Source organism: Vanellus vanellus (assembly GCF_965231255.1).
Source record: "Vanellus vanellus genome assembly, chromosome: 5".
NCBI lineage: Eukaryota > Metazoa > Chordata > Aves > Charadriiformes > Charadriidae > Vanellus > Vanellus vanellus.
Genome location: NC_138910.1, coordinates 27,059,003 through 27,075,973, shown reverse-complemented (window position 1 = coordinate 27,075,973; position 16,971 = coordinate 27,059,003). Strand labels below are relative to the sequence as shown.

Sequence of the window (16,971 nt, the reverse complement as noted above, 5' to 3'; positions counted from 1 at the left end):
AAGAAAGACATGGTATTACAAGTTGCTCTTCCCCATGTGCCATTGATGTAGTTTTTGACATCTGGGAGAAGGTGTTTCATTTTCCCGCCTTCCTCCCCTGACTGCTGCTGCTGCTGGGATGGTTTTTTTCATACTCATTTTTTATTTTTGGGAATGCCAAAACTTGGTTAGGATTCCAACCAGTTTGTTATCCTAGAAATTTACTCAACCAGTGTAGGCTAAAGAGGAGCCTCTTCCAGGAGAAACACCTGCCTCCTGCTCAACCCTCACCCTTGTATGTGACCTCCTCAGCTGCACAGTCCCCTCTTTATGAACCTGGGGAGACTTGCAGAACGCTTGCTTTCATGCCCTCATACTGTCATTCCTGGCGATACCTGAAAATGGTGCCTACTCAAAAAGGTAAGATGGTAGGAGCCAGCAAAACACAGCAACCACAAATTCGGAGAGATGTGACATCTTTGTCCCTGGTTCAGGTGGGGCTGCCAGAGGGAAGTTGTAAATATGTACCCTTTTCCAAGCCACTCAAAACCCATTAGTTTAAGGGATGCTCTTTCCTTTGTTCTTCCCTCCCTCGCTGCGTATGCCTGTTCTCCCAGGCGTGAGACGAGGAAAGAAAGGAAGACCCGTTACATTTACAAACCAGTCAAAGTGACGGACCTCATTTCTTCGAGGCTGCAAGGAGTGAACTTTGTCTCTCCCAGAGGCATTTTTGTACTGCACTGGCAGCTCCAAAGCTCTGAACAAAAAGCAACTCATCTCCAAGAAAGATAAGCCCTTTTCCTATGCGTAACTGTCAAAACTGTGAGCAGTGCACTTCCCTTGCCATACGTGAGAAAAAGCTCCTGATAAGACACACGCCATGTTCAAAAGAAGTGAGTTTTATCACATTTACCTCTCAAATCCTTTTTAGGTATGGTGTTACAGATAATACCTGACATTATTTACACAAGAGAGGCTTGATCTTTTTTTCTGCTTTCCTGAGATTCTTTCCTTTGTTCAGTTGTTCAGTTTCGTTGTTTCTTGCGGACAGCTGGTGAATGCTGGTTTCCTCTTGCCATTCTTACTCTCCTCTTTCACGCAGCAGTGCAAAGGGAAAATATTTCTCTCCATTGACACAGATAGCCTGCCTGTTTCTGGCTTCTAGCAGGAATTTTGTTTGTTTCAGACAGAGGAACTGATGACAGATAGGTAAGTAAACAAGACTGAGAAAGGCGTGCTTGTTAAATTTTGTTTCACTGGACACAGCTGAAATGGATCTTCATGTAATGCTCGTGCTTTTTCTCTCAGGGTTGTGCTAGAAGATCATTTCTAATTCCTTGCTACCTTTTCTCTGCCTGCTACTCTGATCTTTCTCTGTCCCTATCCTGTATACTTAGTGTAGCCAAATAAATACAGTATCCATGCATTTGTTATCAGACATTTTGAATTACTTGACTCAGCTGCTGCCAAGCTTGCTTATGGCCACCTTCTTGAGTGAGGTGTTTTTCCATGATTTCCAGCTGTCAGCACTATGAAAAATGATTCCTCATTTAACCTGAGCGAAAAACAGCTCGTATGTCTGGCTAACCTATTGAGATGATGGATTGGCCCAACTTGTGTCATGAAAAAGTACACTTAAAATGTGTTTCTGAGAGAACAAAAACTCAAGAACACGCTTGACATACTAACAAAATTGGTTTGTAACTCCTTTTATAAGACTAACAAGAGGTCGGGCTGATTTTTTCCAATTAGTTTTTCCAGCAGTCAGGTCCTGTTTGTTCTCAGTCCTGCCTGGAGGGTGAAAAATCTGAAGTCACTTGTCTTCAGAAATGTTCTTTGGAAATCTTGAGTATTTAGCAAGCTTTGTAAAGTGGATAGATAGATAAAATAGAATGTGCTCTTCTGTTTCGATTTTGAGGTTTTCTTTAGGACTTCTACCCTCCAGTTTTTGTGTGGCCATTAAATTTTAAACATGATGTTCTGCCATACCTGTTATACGAATACCCACAGGAGTGTCATGGATATCTATATAATGTTTCAGTGGCAGGGGTCCGTGGATGGCTCCCGGGTGTTACAAGAAGTTTCAGAAAACTATGTGATATTTGTTCCCTTGTTGGGAGCTTGAAGGTTCATGGTTTTGTTTTGGCACAAGGGATGGGAAAATTGTTGTTTGGGTTTGCCAAGACCATTTAGTTCAGCACAAACCACTACAACCGGCTTCTGGATATCCCATTTGAAACTCATGGTTTGAAGATGGTGATCTGATTAAGATTATAATCTGCCAACAATTGCAGGGGGCAGGGGAAAGTGAATAAACAAACAAAAAATCCCAGAACTTGACACACATGTTCAAATTCCCTAAAGTTCTTCCAGTCCAAAATATTTTAGAATTTGCTTCCAAATCTTGGTTTCATTCTGGGTATGTTGGTTCTAGTTTGCACTTAGCACCTCTAGTTTATATAAAAATGTATGTAGATGTTAGATATTTTTAAACAAATCAAGCAAGCAGATGCTCAGAGGAGAGTTATGCGTGTAGTTTCTGGGGTGGAATTGTGTTTCCAGAGTGACCTGCAAATCTAAACACCAGTGTCACTTTCTCAGCTGTTCTGTGGAAGGAAACCTAGCAGCTGCTGGCTCGTACTGTAGGCTGCTTGTGGCATGCTCTGGGCTTCTGGCAATGCAATTAATATGCCAAACCAATACTCTGATTTAAAGGTGTCTATTAATGCACTGAATAAAAAACTTAGGTGGAGTTTAAACAGTTATCAGAAAGCTCTTCCTTATGCTCCTTTAGAATAAAAAAAATGAAGAGTATAGAAACAACTGATAATTAAGGTGAAAAGCCAGTAAATTACCTTAATCTTAGGCAGGAATAAAACACTCCTCAAGAATTCACACAAAGTACTTAGTTTCCTTGCCTGGTTGTTATGGTCACTATACTTTAAAATATTTTTGGATTAAAAATCCCCTGTCTGTTTTGACTCAGCATCTGACTTCTATACACATGTTCATCCTGTTTAAATACTTTGACTCAGTGGAAGAATTACACTGAGCAAATATATTCAGTGACCAGTAAATGAGAGAATATTTTACTTGTAGAATGTGAAAATGTAGACTGTATAGTTGCATGTTTTGAAACCTCAAAACTCTGAGTTTGTCTGTATAGACTCAATAGTAAATTTTTTTCTTGCTGTTTCAATTTGAGAATCTTTATACCTTTGGTTAGCCAGTGTCAGGTGTTCATGGAAGAAACCCTTCACGCTTCAGATGGTGACAAAAAAGAACAGGCAGCTTAATGCTACCAAACTAGGGGTGTGTCAAATCTCTCTCAAGAATGATAAACTCAATGGAGTTGTCTATTTTTAACCTCCTGTTCTTTCCTTTTGGCAGACTAATCAGTGTTAGCTGAGCTGTTTCACTGAATGAATCCAAGCAACTCTGTTGCTTTCTGAAATGGACAGAGGACCTTGCAAGAACATTGCAAGCCTGCTTTAATGTATGAAGTCCCGTTTGGAAACACCATGTCAGATGAAGCCAGTTCAGACCAGAAGCTTTCTACAACGACAGTCAGTTCAGTTGCTGTTCAGGCTGGAGCTGCCAGCATTGTTATAGCTGTACTTAAGGTAAGGCAGCAACTGCTAGCTTGGCTTTCTGCTACTCAGTGATCGCTACTTCTTTTAAATGTTCTGTGTAAATGAATAGTTAGCATAAAGTGATAAGGCAAGGTCATTTAACCGGTTAATATCTAATAGAGCATCATTGGAAGTTAACCTTTCACAAGTTCCGTTTGTTGTGTGGTGGTGGGTTTTTTTGGTTGGTGGGGTTTTTTGTTTGGTTTGGGTTTTTGTTTGTTTCTGTGGGGGTTTTTTTGTTTGTTTTTTTGGGTTTGTGTTTTTGTTTTTTTGTTTTGTTTTTTTTTTTTAATTTGGCCAAAATATGTAGGCTCTTAGAGGCAAGGAATTCCTCTTTGTTTAAAAACAGATAAAGGCAGAGTGCCATGAAAATGTGTTAATAAGCATGATGTTACCTTTAATCACAGTTGAGACTCCTCAAGAGTTATTTTTAAACTATGCTCAGCAATAATTTTACATAATAAGTAGTCTACCAACTCCATAAATGCAGATTGTGTGTCTTTTTTTGAAGTATTTGCTGGGGGGAAAGCCTAAAACTGATAATGAATGGTGATTTTTGAAAGCTGTAAATTTATATTCCCCTGTGTTTTAGTAGAATCCCTTGTGTGCACATAGTTGTGCTTCTAAGCACCTAAAGGCCTGTTTTGTGAGCTGGAATCTGCACCTACAGCTTGCACAAAATTTGGCATGGGGTATAAAGCTGGGTGCCTAGGTACTGAATCCCAGCTGGAATTTATTGACAGTTTGATTCTTCATTCTCCAGGCAACTTGGAAAACATACGAGTCTCTGGCCGCTACAGTTTGTAATGCAGACTAAGGCAATAATGAGTTGGGCTGTCACCAAATTCGGGTGATTATACAGGATGGCTTTACCTCAGTTGTGCCGGTGGGAAAGTTCTCTCCTATCAGTTCTCACCCTTCCTGGTAGACTCTGCCTCTGCAGGGGACTAATTTTGTTGCGAGGAGAACTAAGTTTAGGGTGAAGACTTTTATTTTTCCTGTGTGCTGTGGGAACCATGCTAGCCTCCAGTGACATCACTGCTTCATTCCGTATCACCATCCTCTCTCAGTTCTACTTTTCAGACTGTAGCAGTTCCGCAACACAGTGAGGAAAGAATTAGCTATGCTTTGGGTTGCTGCTGAGCTTTCTTTCCATGTGTATCCTCCAGGACACTATGGGAGATTGCTGTTTGGGTTCCTATTCCAAAGGCTATTAAGTGTCCCTGCTGCTAGTTGTGCAATCTCTCTCTGGGTATACATTCAGTATACAGGTATGTTGGGTCTGTGTGGTAGAAATAAGATTTGGGGTTATGGTCTTTGCATCTGCTGTAATATATTTGTAACTTCTGCCCACCCCCCACCCACCAAGTTTCCTAAACTATCTGTGCAATCTTCAGCTGAAAGGGGAGACCAGTTAGAGAAACCTTTTTTTGGCTCACTGTGATAATCTTACTCTTCACAGGCAAAATCAAATTCACGATAGCTGTCGGGTAAGACTAGAGTCTGGCAGTTTGATACCTATTTCAAATGAAACGAAGTTTGTATTGTATTCTCTGTCTCTTCATTCTGCAGTTGAATACATGTTTATGGGTCCCCGTCCTCCTATGACCACGGAAAGTGTGAGTGAGGAGGCAGTGTGAGTAAATAAATAAAGGAAAGCTTGCATTTTCTGAAGGCTGGAATTATTTATTTATTACAGTGTGGAAAATGGGTGAAGCTTCAGCTGGCTGAATCAACACCAAATTTATTAGAAATTGGCAGCAATCAAGATGAGACTAAAAAACTACGGCGAGATCATGAATTCCTCCTAGCTAAACTTAAGGTAAGACGTGATAAGACCACAGAAAAATAAATCTAGTGATTATAGTTCAGGTACAACAGCTGACATAGCTGCCTGGGCCTCCTGTTGCGATGTGGTTGTTAGGTTAAGCTCCGCAAAGAAAAAAAATATGTTCAGCCTTTGTCAGTATAACAGATCACAGTTAGGCCTCAGCACTGGAAAAATATGCTCAGTGTTAATTACTATTTTTTGATAACAGCAGTAAAGATGCACTGTTTTTTCCACTTTATACATTACTGTCAAGTCAAGTGAAAAATTCCCATAGCTCTCAGTAACTGCTAAATATAATGGAATGTCAATTTTTTTTTAAGTCTTCAATGTTATGAAAAGCTTGATTTGTTTACAACAGCTGTAAACACAAGCAAGCTCTTTGTGAGCGTGCAGTAGACATTCCGGGCATATTTTTATTGAATATTGATGTATTTTACTTTAAGAATGATATCATAACATTAAATATTGCTTGTCTTGAGCTAGGAAGATTTTAGCTAAGTAACAGACCTCAAATCAGTTTTTAGCGTTCTTGAGAGCATAGTATAACAGCTCTGACATTTGGGCGCAGAGTGACACGCTTGCATGGAAAAGGTGAATTATTTTAAATGTGGGTGTTTGATACTGAGGAGATTATAAAGGCACCTAGGAGGAAATTTTATTTTCATGTTTTGATGGGGCAGATTGACTTTATATCTGTAAACAAATAAATTCCTCTACAATCTTGGAGCTGTGCGCAGCAACTTATCTTAATGGATTTTATCTATTTTAATTTTTTTTGAGATTACATAAAATTCAGATCTGAAAGAGCAAACACCATCTGGATAGGATCAAGTGTATTTAATTTAATACTAGTGGCTATGTACTTCCCCAGTCACTATAACTCACAAATATGTGAGGAAATCTTAATACAGTATATAGGGAATGAAATCTAATATGGTGCGTAGTGTGGATTTTGAATAGTATAAAGAATAGCATTACAAAAGAAAACCCCACCCCATCCAAAAAACCCGAGAGTGTGGTTCTGTTATCTTTACTTATGCGAGTACCTCATCTTTATTTCCATCAGGACTACACTCAGGCACTCTTGGAACAAGTTGCTGTATCCTGTTGGAACAATTCAGAATTAGCTCAGTTCTTACACACTGACAACAGGAAGAAGCTGAGTTTTGTCTCCTAATTGTTTAAAAAAAAAAAAAAAAGTGGAAAAAGAAAACACAGTAATTCCAATCTTTAGAAGAAAAACAAAAGTTCAAATAACATTTTACCATCAAGTCAAAACTTAGTGTTATTTATTTGTATTAAATGTTGTTTGCTAAGGGGAAGAAAATAATATAAATTTTGTTCTAAGAGATACCTTATAGATTTTCCTGAAAACTTGTAAGGACATGAACAAGGACAGTAAAATAATAAAATCCTCTTCATAGACTCCAACCTGAAAAAAACGTGTTAAAGAAAACGGAAAGGAAAAAAAAAGGGGGAAAATCCCCAAAATGCTGTTACAGAATCTCTACATGAATCTCCAAGCTGCTATTCCTTTTTTTTTTTTTTTTTTTTTTTTAAGTCTTTAAACTAAAATTTAAGTTTTGGATATGTTTCTTTTCATTAAAAAATTACTTAAATATTGAAAAAATTAAATAATCCAAAAGCATTTCATGCTCTCTTATTCTCTTATGTTCATTCAAGTGTTTGACTTTCTATTCCTATTAGTCTAGATGTATGGAACCTTAAGTTTGTTTTTCATTTAACAGTATTTACCTTGTTTTCTGTTCACAATAAATATTAAAATAATAGAATAATCACAAATATTTTAGTTAATATTGATGAAAATGCTAAAATTTTTCACTCCTATTTGTGAGACCTTGTGACTGATTGCTTGGACCCAGAAGACTGATCCTTATTTGGATCTCCAGAGCTTAATACATTGTATCAGATCAGAAAATTTATTTTGCATAAATTGTTAAAGAATGCTTGTCATCCAAATATATAAGGAACAAATACTCATTATTTCATGTTTTATAGTTACAGTCCTTGCAAAATTCAACATTGATTAATGAACATTCTGTAAAAGGATTAAGTTCAAAATTACTATTTTTTCTTCAATAATTTAAGACCTGCAATAATATAGGACTGCAATGTCATTGTAATTTGTAATGACTGTGCAGTTTTCAGCCATGACCCTTTCTGTCTTACAGTAAGCTGTTAACACTTGTCAGTAATTATTCAGTCTTAAGTTACTAAATCCACTCATCAAAAATTTTTACAAAGACAATTCTAAGTCTTTGAAGTATTGAGTAAAGAAATTTTTCCACTTAGCATTTGTTAATGAATTATGCATTAGTTATGTGAATATGGATAAAGAGGTAGTAGTGTTTCAATCTTCAACATTTATGGGCATAAAGATTTAGTTACTTATGAGAGGATAAAAAAAATTTTTAGAAATGTGGGCAGAGGAGAGTTTGAAAAGATGACACAAAATTGTTGTTGTTAGATGAGCCTTGTTTTGATGATGTCCAGTATACACAGTTCTATTTGATCTTTTACCCTTAATGAACAACATAATTTTGTAAATTTTATCAATAATTAATTATACAAATACATGAATGTTCTTCCAGCTGCAGTCTTATCCAGCACAGTTTTTAATTCTTTCATATTGGCTTCAAGTTATTATTTTCAATGACTGACTTGTTCCAACAGACTCTATCAATGATAGTCTATGGCAGCATATAACATTAATTTTTGCTCTTAATTAGATCTTGGGGTCTGGAATGCATTATAAATAGTCTAAAAAAAGGTAAAGATGAAGTTACGGTCTTGTGCTCAAGTAAAACGTGTTCCAGTTATGTGGCAAGATTGTGCTGTTTTATCTCAGGTTTACATATCTTTTTAAAGCCCTTACATGCAACTGTAGTAATGCTAATATAGCATATAGCAAATCAGAAAGGTCTTGTTAGAACAGCATGTTTATAAAAATGAAGGCTACCATAAAATAAATTATGAATATCCATCAAAAAAGATCATTTAATTTAAAATAATGTATTTATTACACTTAATATTTACGTTGATGATTATCTGAATTGCTTCAAAGGTTAAACTTGTATGAATTTGAAAAGTTCCTAAATGCCATATGAGCTTCATTTGTTATTTTATCGTTCTGTAAATTTTCGAAGTAAGAAGTTTAGAAAGTTGCATTATAGCAAGAGGAAAAAAAGTTTATATTTTTCTACTGCGCTTCATTAAAGAGAAGGGAGGCTGGAATCCTTACGCTTTTTTAATTTTAGAGCTAGAAAAGGTTTACAGGTAGAAAACACTGTAGTTAAGAATTTCTCCACTTGGATCCCCAGGAAATGTATACAATTTTGTGGATTGTGGAATTTTTCAGTCACCTGAATTTAAAATACAACAGTGAGGCAGCTTTGAATTGTTTTTCTATTTCTCTTTTACTGTTATATTAAAAAAAATTGCAAAATAAATAATGTATTGTAACAGATGCTAGTATTGGACACATATATGCTTAACTTTGCTGATCAATTCAATACAATTAAAAGTTAAGTATTTGTGTAGGATAGGCAAAAATTCCTGAACCATCAATGATTTGAATATGAAAATAGTTCTGCTTAAGAGGGAAGAGTTAGATGATTAATACTAAATACGTCTTTGGAATCAGTGCTGAAGAACCTATGGACTTTTAGAAGATAATTTATGGAATAATTGAACATGCTGGCATTATCCCATGTCATTTTGCAAACTCATTCTGGTTTTGATCATCCTTTTGCTTTTTAGCTTCATTATTCTCATCACAGTATATGTATTGTAAGTCATAATCAAAATACTCAGGCCAAATTCTTTCATCAACTTCATACATTGAGGACTTGCAGGTGTAAGTGAGGACAAAATTTGGCACAACAGCCGGTGATCAGTTTATAGTAAGTCTTATGCTAGAGAAAAAGGAATGTACTCCAGCTCACTATTCCAGGGAATTGTTTTTGACTTAGCAATGTTAACAGGAGTTAAAAAACCCTCAATAACCATTTGACACTCCATAAGGCAGATGGTACTTTAAAGGGCAATAGCAACAGACCCGTTAAATGAGAAAGCAGTAATTTTTAGAACCTTTCTTTACTGCTTTTAATGTTCAGAATTACTGTGATAAAAACTGGTGTGTATACTTCAGGGCGTTAGGAAAAAACATATCCACGTTTCATATGATAGAATGTACTCTGTCATACTCGCTACTGACTTAAATTTGTTCCATTGAATTTGGGAATTGGGAACACCCTACTATTTTAATAAAAAGCAGAATACATCTTTTGAAAAGTTCCTCATTTCAAATGTTTATGTATTTTGAAACAGACATGTTACTGTTAATAGAGTTGAACAAATAAATGCTGAACAGGAAATAGGAAAACAGAGACTAAACAAAAAACCACATGCATGATGTTTACAACTACTCGTTAGTATTCCTTTCAGTGTTCTTGAAATTTCATTTATAATATTGATGTGCTTTATCATGGAAATTATTCTATTTGGTTTTGTTCAGTAGTTGTACTGACTACTAGTAGACCAGAAGATCAGTGGAACTTGTTTAGTATCAGAGATTTAAGAGAGAAACTATATATCAGTTTCTTAATTTTGTTCACTGATGCCAAATTGATCAGGAAAATTTGTATATGTTGTCACTTGTTCTAGGCAAACTTACAGATTTGTTTTCCTTTGGACACAAATTTGGTGTTGTAAGTGTTAAAGAACTACATATTATTTTATAATTGATGAATTCATTTGACAGGTCTAGATGCTGCTAACGCTTAAATGTATTCGTTGTTGCAGGTTCCATGAACTGAAATAAAATGTTTCTTTTGAATACGGTTAAGAATTAAACATAATTGTTTCTAGGTTTGGAATCATAGCCCTTTTTCGTTGGGATTTGACCCTTCAGTAGTATCAACTAATATGTTCTGATTCTAAACTAATATATTCTGTTTCTGTTTTTCTAAGTTAGACCGTATCGGCAGTAACAGTTTTGTTGAAAACATCAACTCTTGTGATTTCATGCAAGTCTCCTTCCTAACATTTGCCTCATCCTTGTTTAGATGACCTCCAGTAGGTTTATAAGTTCTGGAAATGCAAATATATATATATATATATATGTATGTTTTGATATCTCATTCTTTACAATTTCAAAAAAATGAGAGAAGAATCAAAACCAGAAAAACTTAAGAGACAAAGCTTCCAGGAGGTAAAATGGTATTGATTACCTTGTGCATATATATTTCTCTGCCTTTTTTCTGTTCTCCATAATTCAGTTGTTTCCAACAGAAGCCCTGTTTGGAGATAACATGCTTTCTTAATGTTTGAATCTCCAAATATTAATGCTTTATGGATCAAAAAAAAAAAAAAAAAAAGACTGTGTGTGTCTGTTGCCATGCTTTTGGCTATGACAATGTTAAAATCCCCACTAAGGCAAACAGTGGCATTCTTGGTTTGCATCCAAAGTTCTGTTTTTTATCATAAAAGAGACTGTGGCAGAACAGCTACAAAACAGAACTAAATCTAGCTTATAAACTTAAGTTTAAAACCAACACTGTTATTAATTTGGTTCATGAACCTGATGATTGCTCCTAATTATTTTATTTACTTCAATTCACAGAGCATAAATTGCAAAATAGTAATTTATATGCTAATGTACAAGAAAAACAAATTAGAAAATTACATTCTTCAAAAAGTGATAATAAAATATGCTCATTTTTTGCATTTGATATGTTTTAAATTAGTCTTTCCGTTATTTCAAGTAAAAATATTTTCATAATGCTTATTTTTGTCATGGAAATGTAAATTTGTCATGGAAAATGATTTGCTAATATCTTCTGAATTATTTATAATTAATTATTAAGGTACCCAGCAGTATAATTAGCAGCAAAGTACAGCTGCATTTTCATTGTAAAGCAGAAATGATTTTTGCAATTGATTTGAGGGGTTAAAAAAAAAAAGAAGGGAAAAGGTATGATTTAATAAATATTTTTTTCAATATTCAGCTCACTCACCAGTCTCGATATTTGCATAAACAACATTCTTACTGAAATAATATTTTTCTCAAAATAGTGTTATGACTACTTTCTAGGCTTCAAGTTAATAACTATTTGTGTTCTATAATATCAGTACTACCTATAAATGAAGATTAATTGTAACAGCACCTCAGTGACAAAGATAGTTTATACCTCTGAAAATTCCAGGTTACAATATTCACTGTAAGAATCTGAAGCTGGACCTTTGTACTCTGTAAAACATGAACCCAAATGTGAAATTTGGCCCAAAATAATAATAAGAAGAAATATGAGGAAGGAAGAAGGAAAGAAACCATGGAGTAGGATTGGGGTTTAAAGATAAACTAGGTATAATTCCATAATTATGAGAGAAGTATGTGATCCAGTCAGATGCGCGTGCGAGTCTGCTCAAACTGTTTGACAAGCCCTACCTGTTTTTCAGGAAATGAAAATGAGAGGCAGAAATAGATGGAAAAAGAATGAACAGCAGAGAGTTTTCAAAAACTCTCTCCTTACAGAACAATCCAATATTCAGTTGTGATGAGAATATTGTTCATTGGGAACGATCTGATCATGAACCTCATCATGAAATGGTGAACCTGAAATGAACCTGATCATGAAAGGAAGAGGGTCGGGAGGAAGCAGATGAACTTCAGTTGTATAATAACAGAAATATTATAATGTTCAACAATCCAAATATAAGGTCATGCAGTTAAAGTAATGGCAAGAATTTCTCTTGCAGCCTTAAGTTTAATACTTGATTGTAGAACAGGTTTTAACCATCATGGCTGCGGAAGCAGTTAGGATCTGACACTCACAACTATTCTCAAGAGAATTAGGAAGTACGAAATTGAGAGTTCTGGTCATCTGTACTGAAAAAAGCCAACATCAAACTGATGGTAGGTGCCTAGTAGGGATATCAAAGGGAAGTGTATCATCTTATTTCTTAGAGCAGACTAAGAAAATATGTTGTTTGGATTAGTAGAAAGATTGAGATTGTGATAAATATATTGCATGGGTAAACAGCACAGGAGAGCAACTGCTTAAGCTGAAAGGCCATTGCTGGCATAGGAATATATATAGCACATGGAGATCATTAAAAGAAGTAGGCTGGAAAAGGTTTCTAACAGCAATGTCCCAAAATAGACTTTCAATGGGAATAAAAGGGGCAAAAATCCTAGGTAATTTTGACTGGCAATGAGAAATATTTGTGAAAAGGACTGTCTGAAATTATTGTTTCTAAGACCCAGGGGCCTGAACTTGATGACGTAGGTGTTGTGTAATCTTAACAGAGGATGAAAATTCATAGATTTTTTTTTTTTTTTATTGAAGTTCTTCACTTCTGAGATCGTGATTGTACTATAGCTAATAATTTAAATCTGTTGCTTGTGTTGACATAAACTACTGAAGATTGCAAATTTCAGTTATGAATTAGATTGATTCAGGAGCTGCTGCCTGTTTAAGAGGAAATATTGGATGGTATTTCAGATGGAAGAGCGTATTTTATGATGACTGGATTCAGGATGCATAAGGTAAAAATTTTACTGACATACAATTTGTGGGTTTTTTTGAGATGCAAATCAGTGAAGAAGTTCAGGAATAGTGAAATTAGTTCTACCAATGAAATTATGACTGTACATAAAATATTTGCAGTTTTTGATTTTTAAAATAGTTTGAGAATTTTTTTTAGCATGAACAGGAACATGTTCTTTTTGTAATGAGATGGTAGAATTAAGTTTTGCAGATTTCTGCCACTCATGAAGATTAAGAGTGAAAGTGCTGAATTGGACATGTTTTTAATTTATCTATTTTCATCTAATACTCTCTGTTTCAGTTCTATGATATGTTAATCATAATTCTGTGATGTGCTATATTTGCATTCCTAATTTTAGCTCGTATAAAGTTATAGTAACTTTGTACTGAAATACAGTGGCTCCAGTGTTCCTTAGTACTGTACTAACTAAACAAATATGTAAACATTGTGCTAAACTATATATATTCTCAATCATGGCTACATTTCTTACTGTGGTAAAAACTACCAAGAATGCAAACACAAGCATTCAGAACTGAAGAATGGACGATTTTAATTCCATGCTCCCTCAGTCCACAGGGTCTTACAGCTTCTGAAGCCCCTTTCCTGCAGATTGTGTGGAATGATGTAATCTTCCTGTGTATAAAATACACAGCTATTTTAAGTGTGAACCATTTTCAATAGACATTGAAGAAAAAATTAATATTATTTCAAAGTTTCCATGAATCAGTTATAAAACCAAAAAAGTTACTACACATGAACAATTTTTTAATTCTTTTTTGTAACTTGATGCACACTGGTTTTTTGCATTTCATTAAATATGGTACTATACTTTGCGCTAACTTTCCAGTTTTCTTTGGTTGGGTTTCAATTCATCACACAGTAATTAAATGAAGCATGACTAATAGTTTTCGAAAGTTATCCCAGTTTTCCCCGTGTCTTAGGGACTATGTGCCTCACAGCTAATCAATTACTGGAAAATATAGCACACTGGTCAGGTACAAATGTTAATTAACAACCTGTTCAGAAAAAAGGCTTCTAAAAAAAGGAAATCTACTTCTGCGCCCTATATCAATTTTACAATGTCCATCCTGAGTAGTTAGGAAATCTTAAACATTTGAAATGTCTTTTTAATATGCTGAAGCTGATGTAATGTCAGGATAAATGCACACCTAGTTGTATTCCAAAATATATAAGAGTCAGCTCTTTAAAAAGTCGGACCCTGCCAAGAAATTCCAAATGGAGCTACCTCTGATGCCACCTGTTTTTCCACAGTGTCTTCAGGACAGCTGTCAAAGTGGTATGATAATTTGGGCAAAATTAACCTACTAGTGACAAGCAATCTGTGTGTGAAGTTTTGAAAATATTTTACCTTTTTTTTTAACATGTCAGTATAAAGTCATGGCAATTATTTATTTTCATAGGTTAATATTAAGATGTTGAATTAGTAAAGAGACTATCAGTATCACCTACTCATTTAATTCCTGTTATATTAGTTACAGAGCTGTTTCAGAATGTAAAGAAAATCTCATGCTGGATAATTAATGAATGCCACTACTTTTATAGAGTTGTTGTGCATGCAATCATTTTATGCCTCAGTAAGAAACATAATAATGGCTTCTCTTAGTGCTTTACTTCATCAACTTTTTATCCAGTAGTATTACAATGGGTGTTTTAGAAGTAGTGTTTATTTTTTAGAGGTATTGAAAGCGTTTGACAACTGCTCTTTTAACCCATTCCTGCCCTTGCATGCCGATGTTATTCACAGACAAAAAAAGACGAAATACTTGCTACAGCACTCAAAATTCTCTGGAAGACAATGTGTGTTTAATGCTACATAGGAAATGACACCTCTCTGTATACTTTAACTTATGGACACAGGTTATCAACTAATTGCTTCTCTGCTATGCTAATTTTATTAAACACAGGCTGTCAATATCTTGGAGATGTGGTATTTTAGTGGAAAGTTTACAGATACTCAAAAAGATAAGAATGTTTACAAAGTCTCCCTTCACTTGTTTCGTAAACTAGCTTCTTTGTATGTTTTTCTTTTTTTCTGATGATTCAAACATCCATCATGAGTATGAAAGTGATTTAATTGTCATTAATGGAGTGTGAAAAAATGCTGAGGACCAAATTCAGTTTAGAGTTATAGTTATTCTGATGAAGCAAATTCAGAACCTGGGTCTTCAATAGTGTGATGGGAGAGGTCTGTGGGACGCCATCTTTCCCAGGGCATGTGGGAGTCTTCCGAATTTCCTCAGCAGGGTCTACCAACAGGGTCTTCTAAAGCCCAGACACAGTTATCTTTAGTCTTCTCTCCTTTAAAATAGCCTTTGAAAGGGCAGCATAAATTCCATCTACCTACTGCTGGGTTTTTTTGGGGGTGGTTAGGGTTTTTTTTGTTTGTTTGTGTGGGGTTTTTTAAGTGCTGGTTGTGGCCTAACACAAAATGAATTTCGTGTTTCCTTGAACCAACAAGTAAATTTTCATTAAAATTTTTGATATAGTTAATAAACCTAAGAAATTAAGCTGGCTAAATGCTTCAAGGTGTTAGCCTGCTCTAATCTCTTTGGAAGACAGAGGGGACACGAGAAGGGATAAAGCAGCATTGATTTCCTTTCACCCTAAGGATCAATGCCTTGGAGTGTAGATAGGCTTGTTGAACGTATCAAGATACAGAGGTAGGACAGTGGAATTGCATATGCTAGTAAACATTGCTATTTGGCCATGTTCTGCAAAAGAAAAATACTACACGTAAGTCTGAAAAAAGTCTGTGGGGACCATGGAGCTATACATTACAGAGTCATTTTCAGCTAACTAATGAGAAAATTCCTGTGAATGGTAGCAAAAATTGTGATGGGAAGTTGTTTGTGGTGGTTTTTTTTTTTTTTTGAAAGTAATCTTTATTCATCATTTCAATTAGCCAGCATAAACAATGTTGAATTGAAAGTACCTGAAGATGCAGCACCCCATAATGGTTGCTTAGTTTGAGAGATTCACTGACTATCCTGATAAATGCCTCCATCCATCTGTTAGAAAAATGATTATTTGTGCAGAGCTTGCTACAAGCAGTTTATGTCTATAAAAGACATGTCCAGGACCAGCCTTGCATGAGCTACCCAAATGAGTTTGTTGTTGTCTTAGCACTGTTTCTGAGTTTCCAAAGCAAGCAGGTCGTGATTTATTCTGCGTGTTCATCCAGTACTTGATACTTTTTTGAAGCTCTTGAAAGTCACATCTAGTGTGAAATTTTGCCATCTCAAGAAAAGCAGAAATGATCAATGTGTCTTCATTGGACAGGAAGGGCAAAATGCTGCTTACTGCACACATTTTTTTATCATACCAGAAAACTTTATTGGTTTGGAAGAAACTGGTAGATATTTTTAAAGAGCTGTTTAAGTTAAACTTTACCTAAAACCACGAGCAAATAGAACATTAACAGTTTTACTGAAAGGCAGGTTTTTTATAGAGCAAAAAGGAAACCAAAACCTGTAATGATTACATAAAATTACAGAGTAACAGAAATATACCTTAAACACGCATTGTTTGCTTACTTTTTTTTTTTCCCACAGCTCCCACAGACACGTTTTAAGTATTTCTTAAATGTGATGAACAAAGGTTAAAGCAAGGCACCTCCTTGGCCCCAGAGTATGTTTTTTTTCTCTTTTATGAATAATATGTATTCCCTAAAAGACATCTCATCAGCAGTGAAATGAGCATGGATTTGGTAATTGCTGCAGTATAACTCTATTTCCTGACCTGTGTATTGGTTTGCCGTTTTTTAGCTAAATTGAATTTTAGAAATTAAAGTTTAGGAATTAAAATTCAAAATGCAATGAAAGCATAAATAAGGAAATCCAATTACGCTTAAATAGAGCAGGATTAGGTCAAATAAGTATATTAATACTTCTAGCTGTATATGCTGTAAGCATACTACTTTAACTATGCAATAACTTT

At 35.1% G+C, this 16,971-nt stretch overlaps 1 protein-coding gene across 1 annotated transcript in view; it reads left to right on the top strand.

Annotated features, from left to right (window-relative positions):
• Nucleotides 1-3,500: 3,500 nt before the first annotated feature.
• Nucleotides 3,501-16,971, top strand: part of CCDC141 (coiled-coil domain containing 141) — a gene marked incomplete at both ends in the record, with an annotated part of 89,450 nt that continues 75,979 nt past the window's right edge. Inside the window, 2 exons of the mRNA XM_082483731.1 lie at nt 3,501-3,602; nt 5,311-5,433. Coding sequence (XP_082339857.1) covers nt 3,501-3,602; nt 5,311-5,433 — 225 coding nt within the window. The remainder of the gene's footprint in view (nt 3,603-5,310; nt 5,434-16,971) is intronic.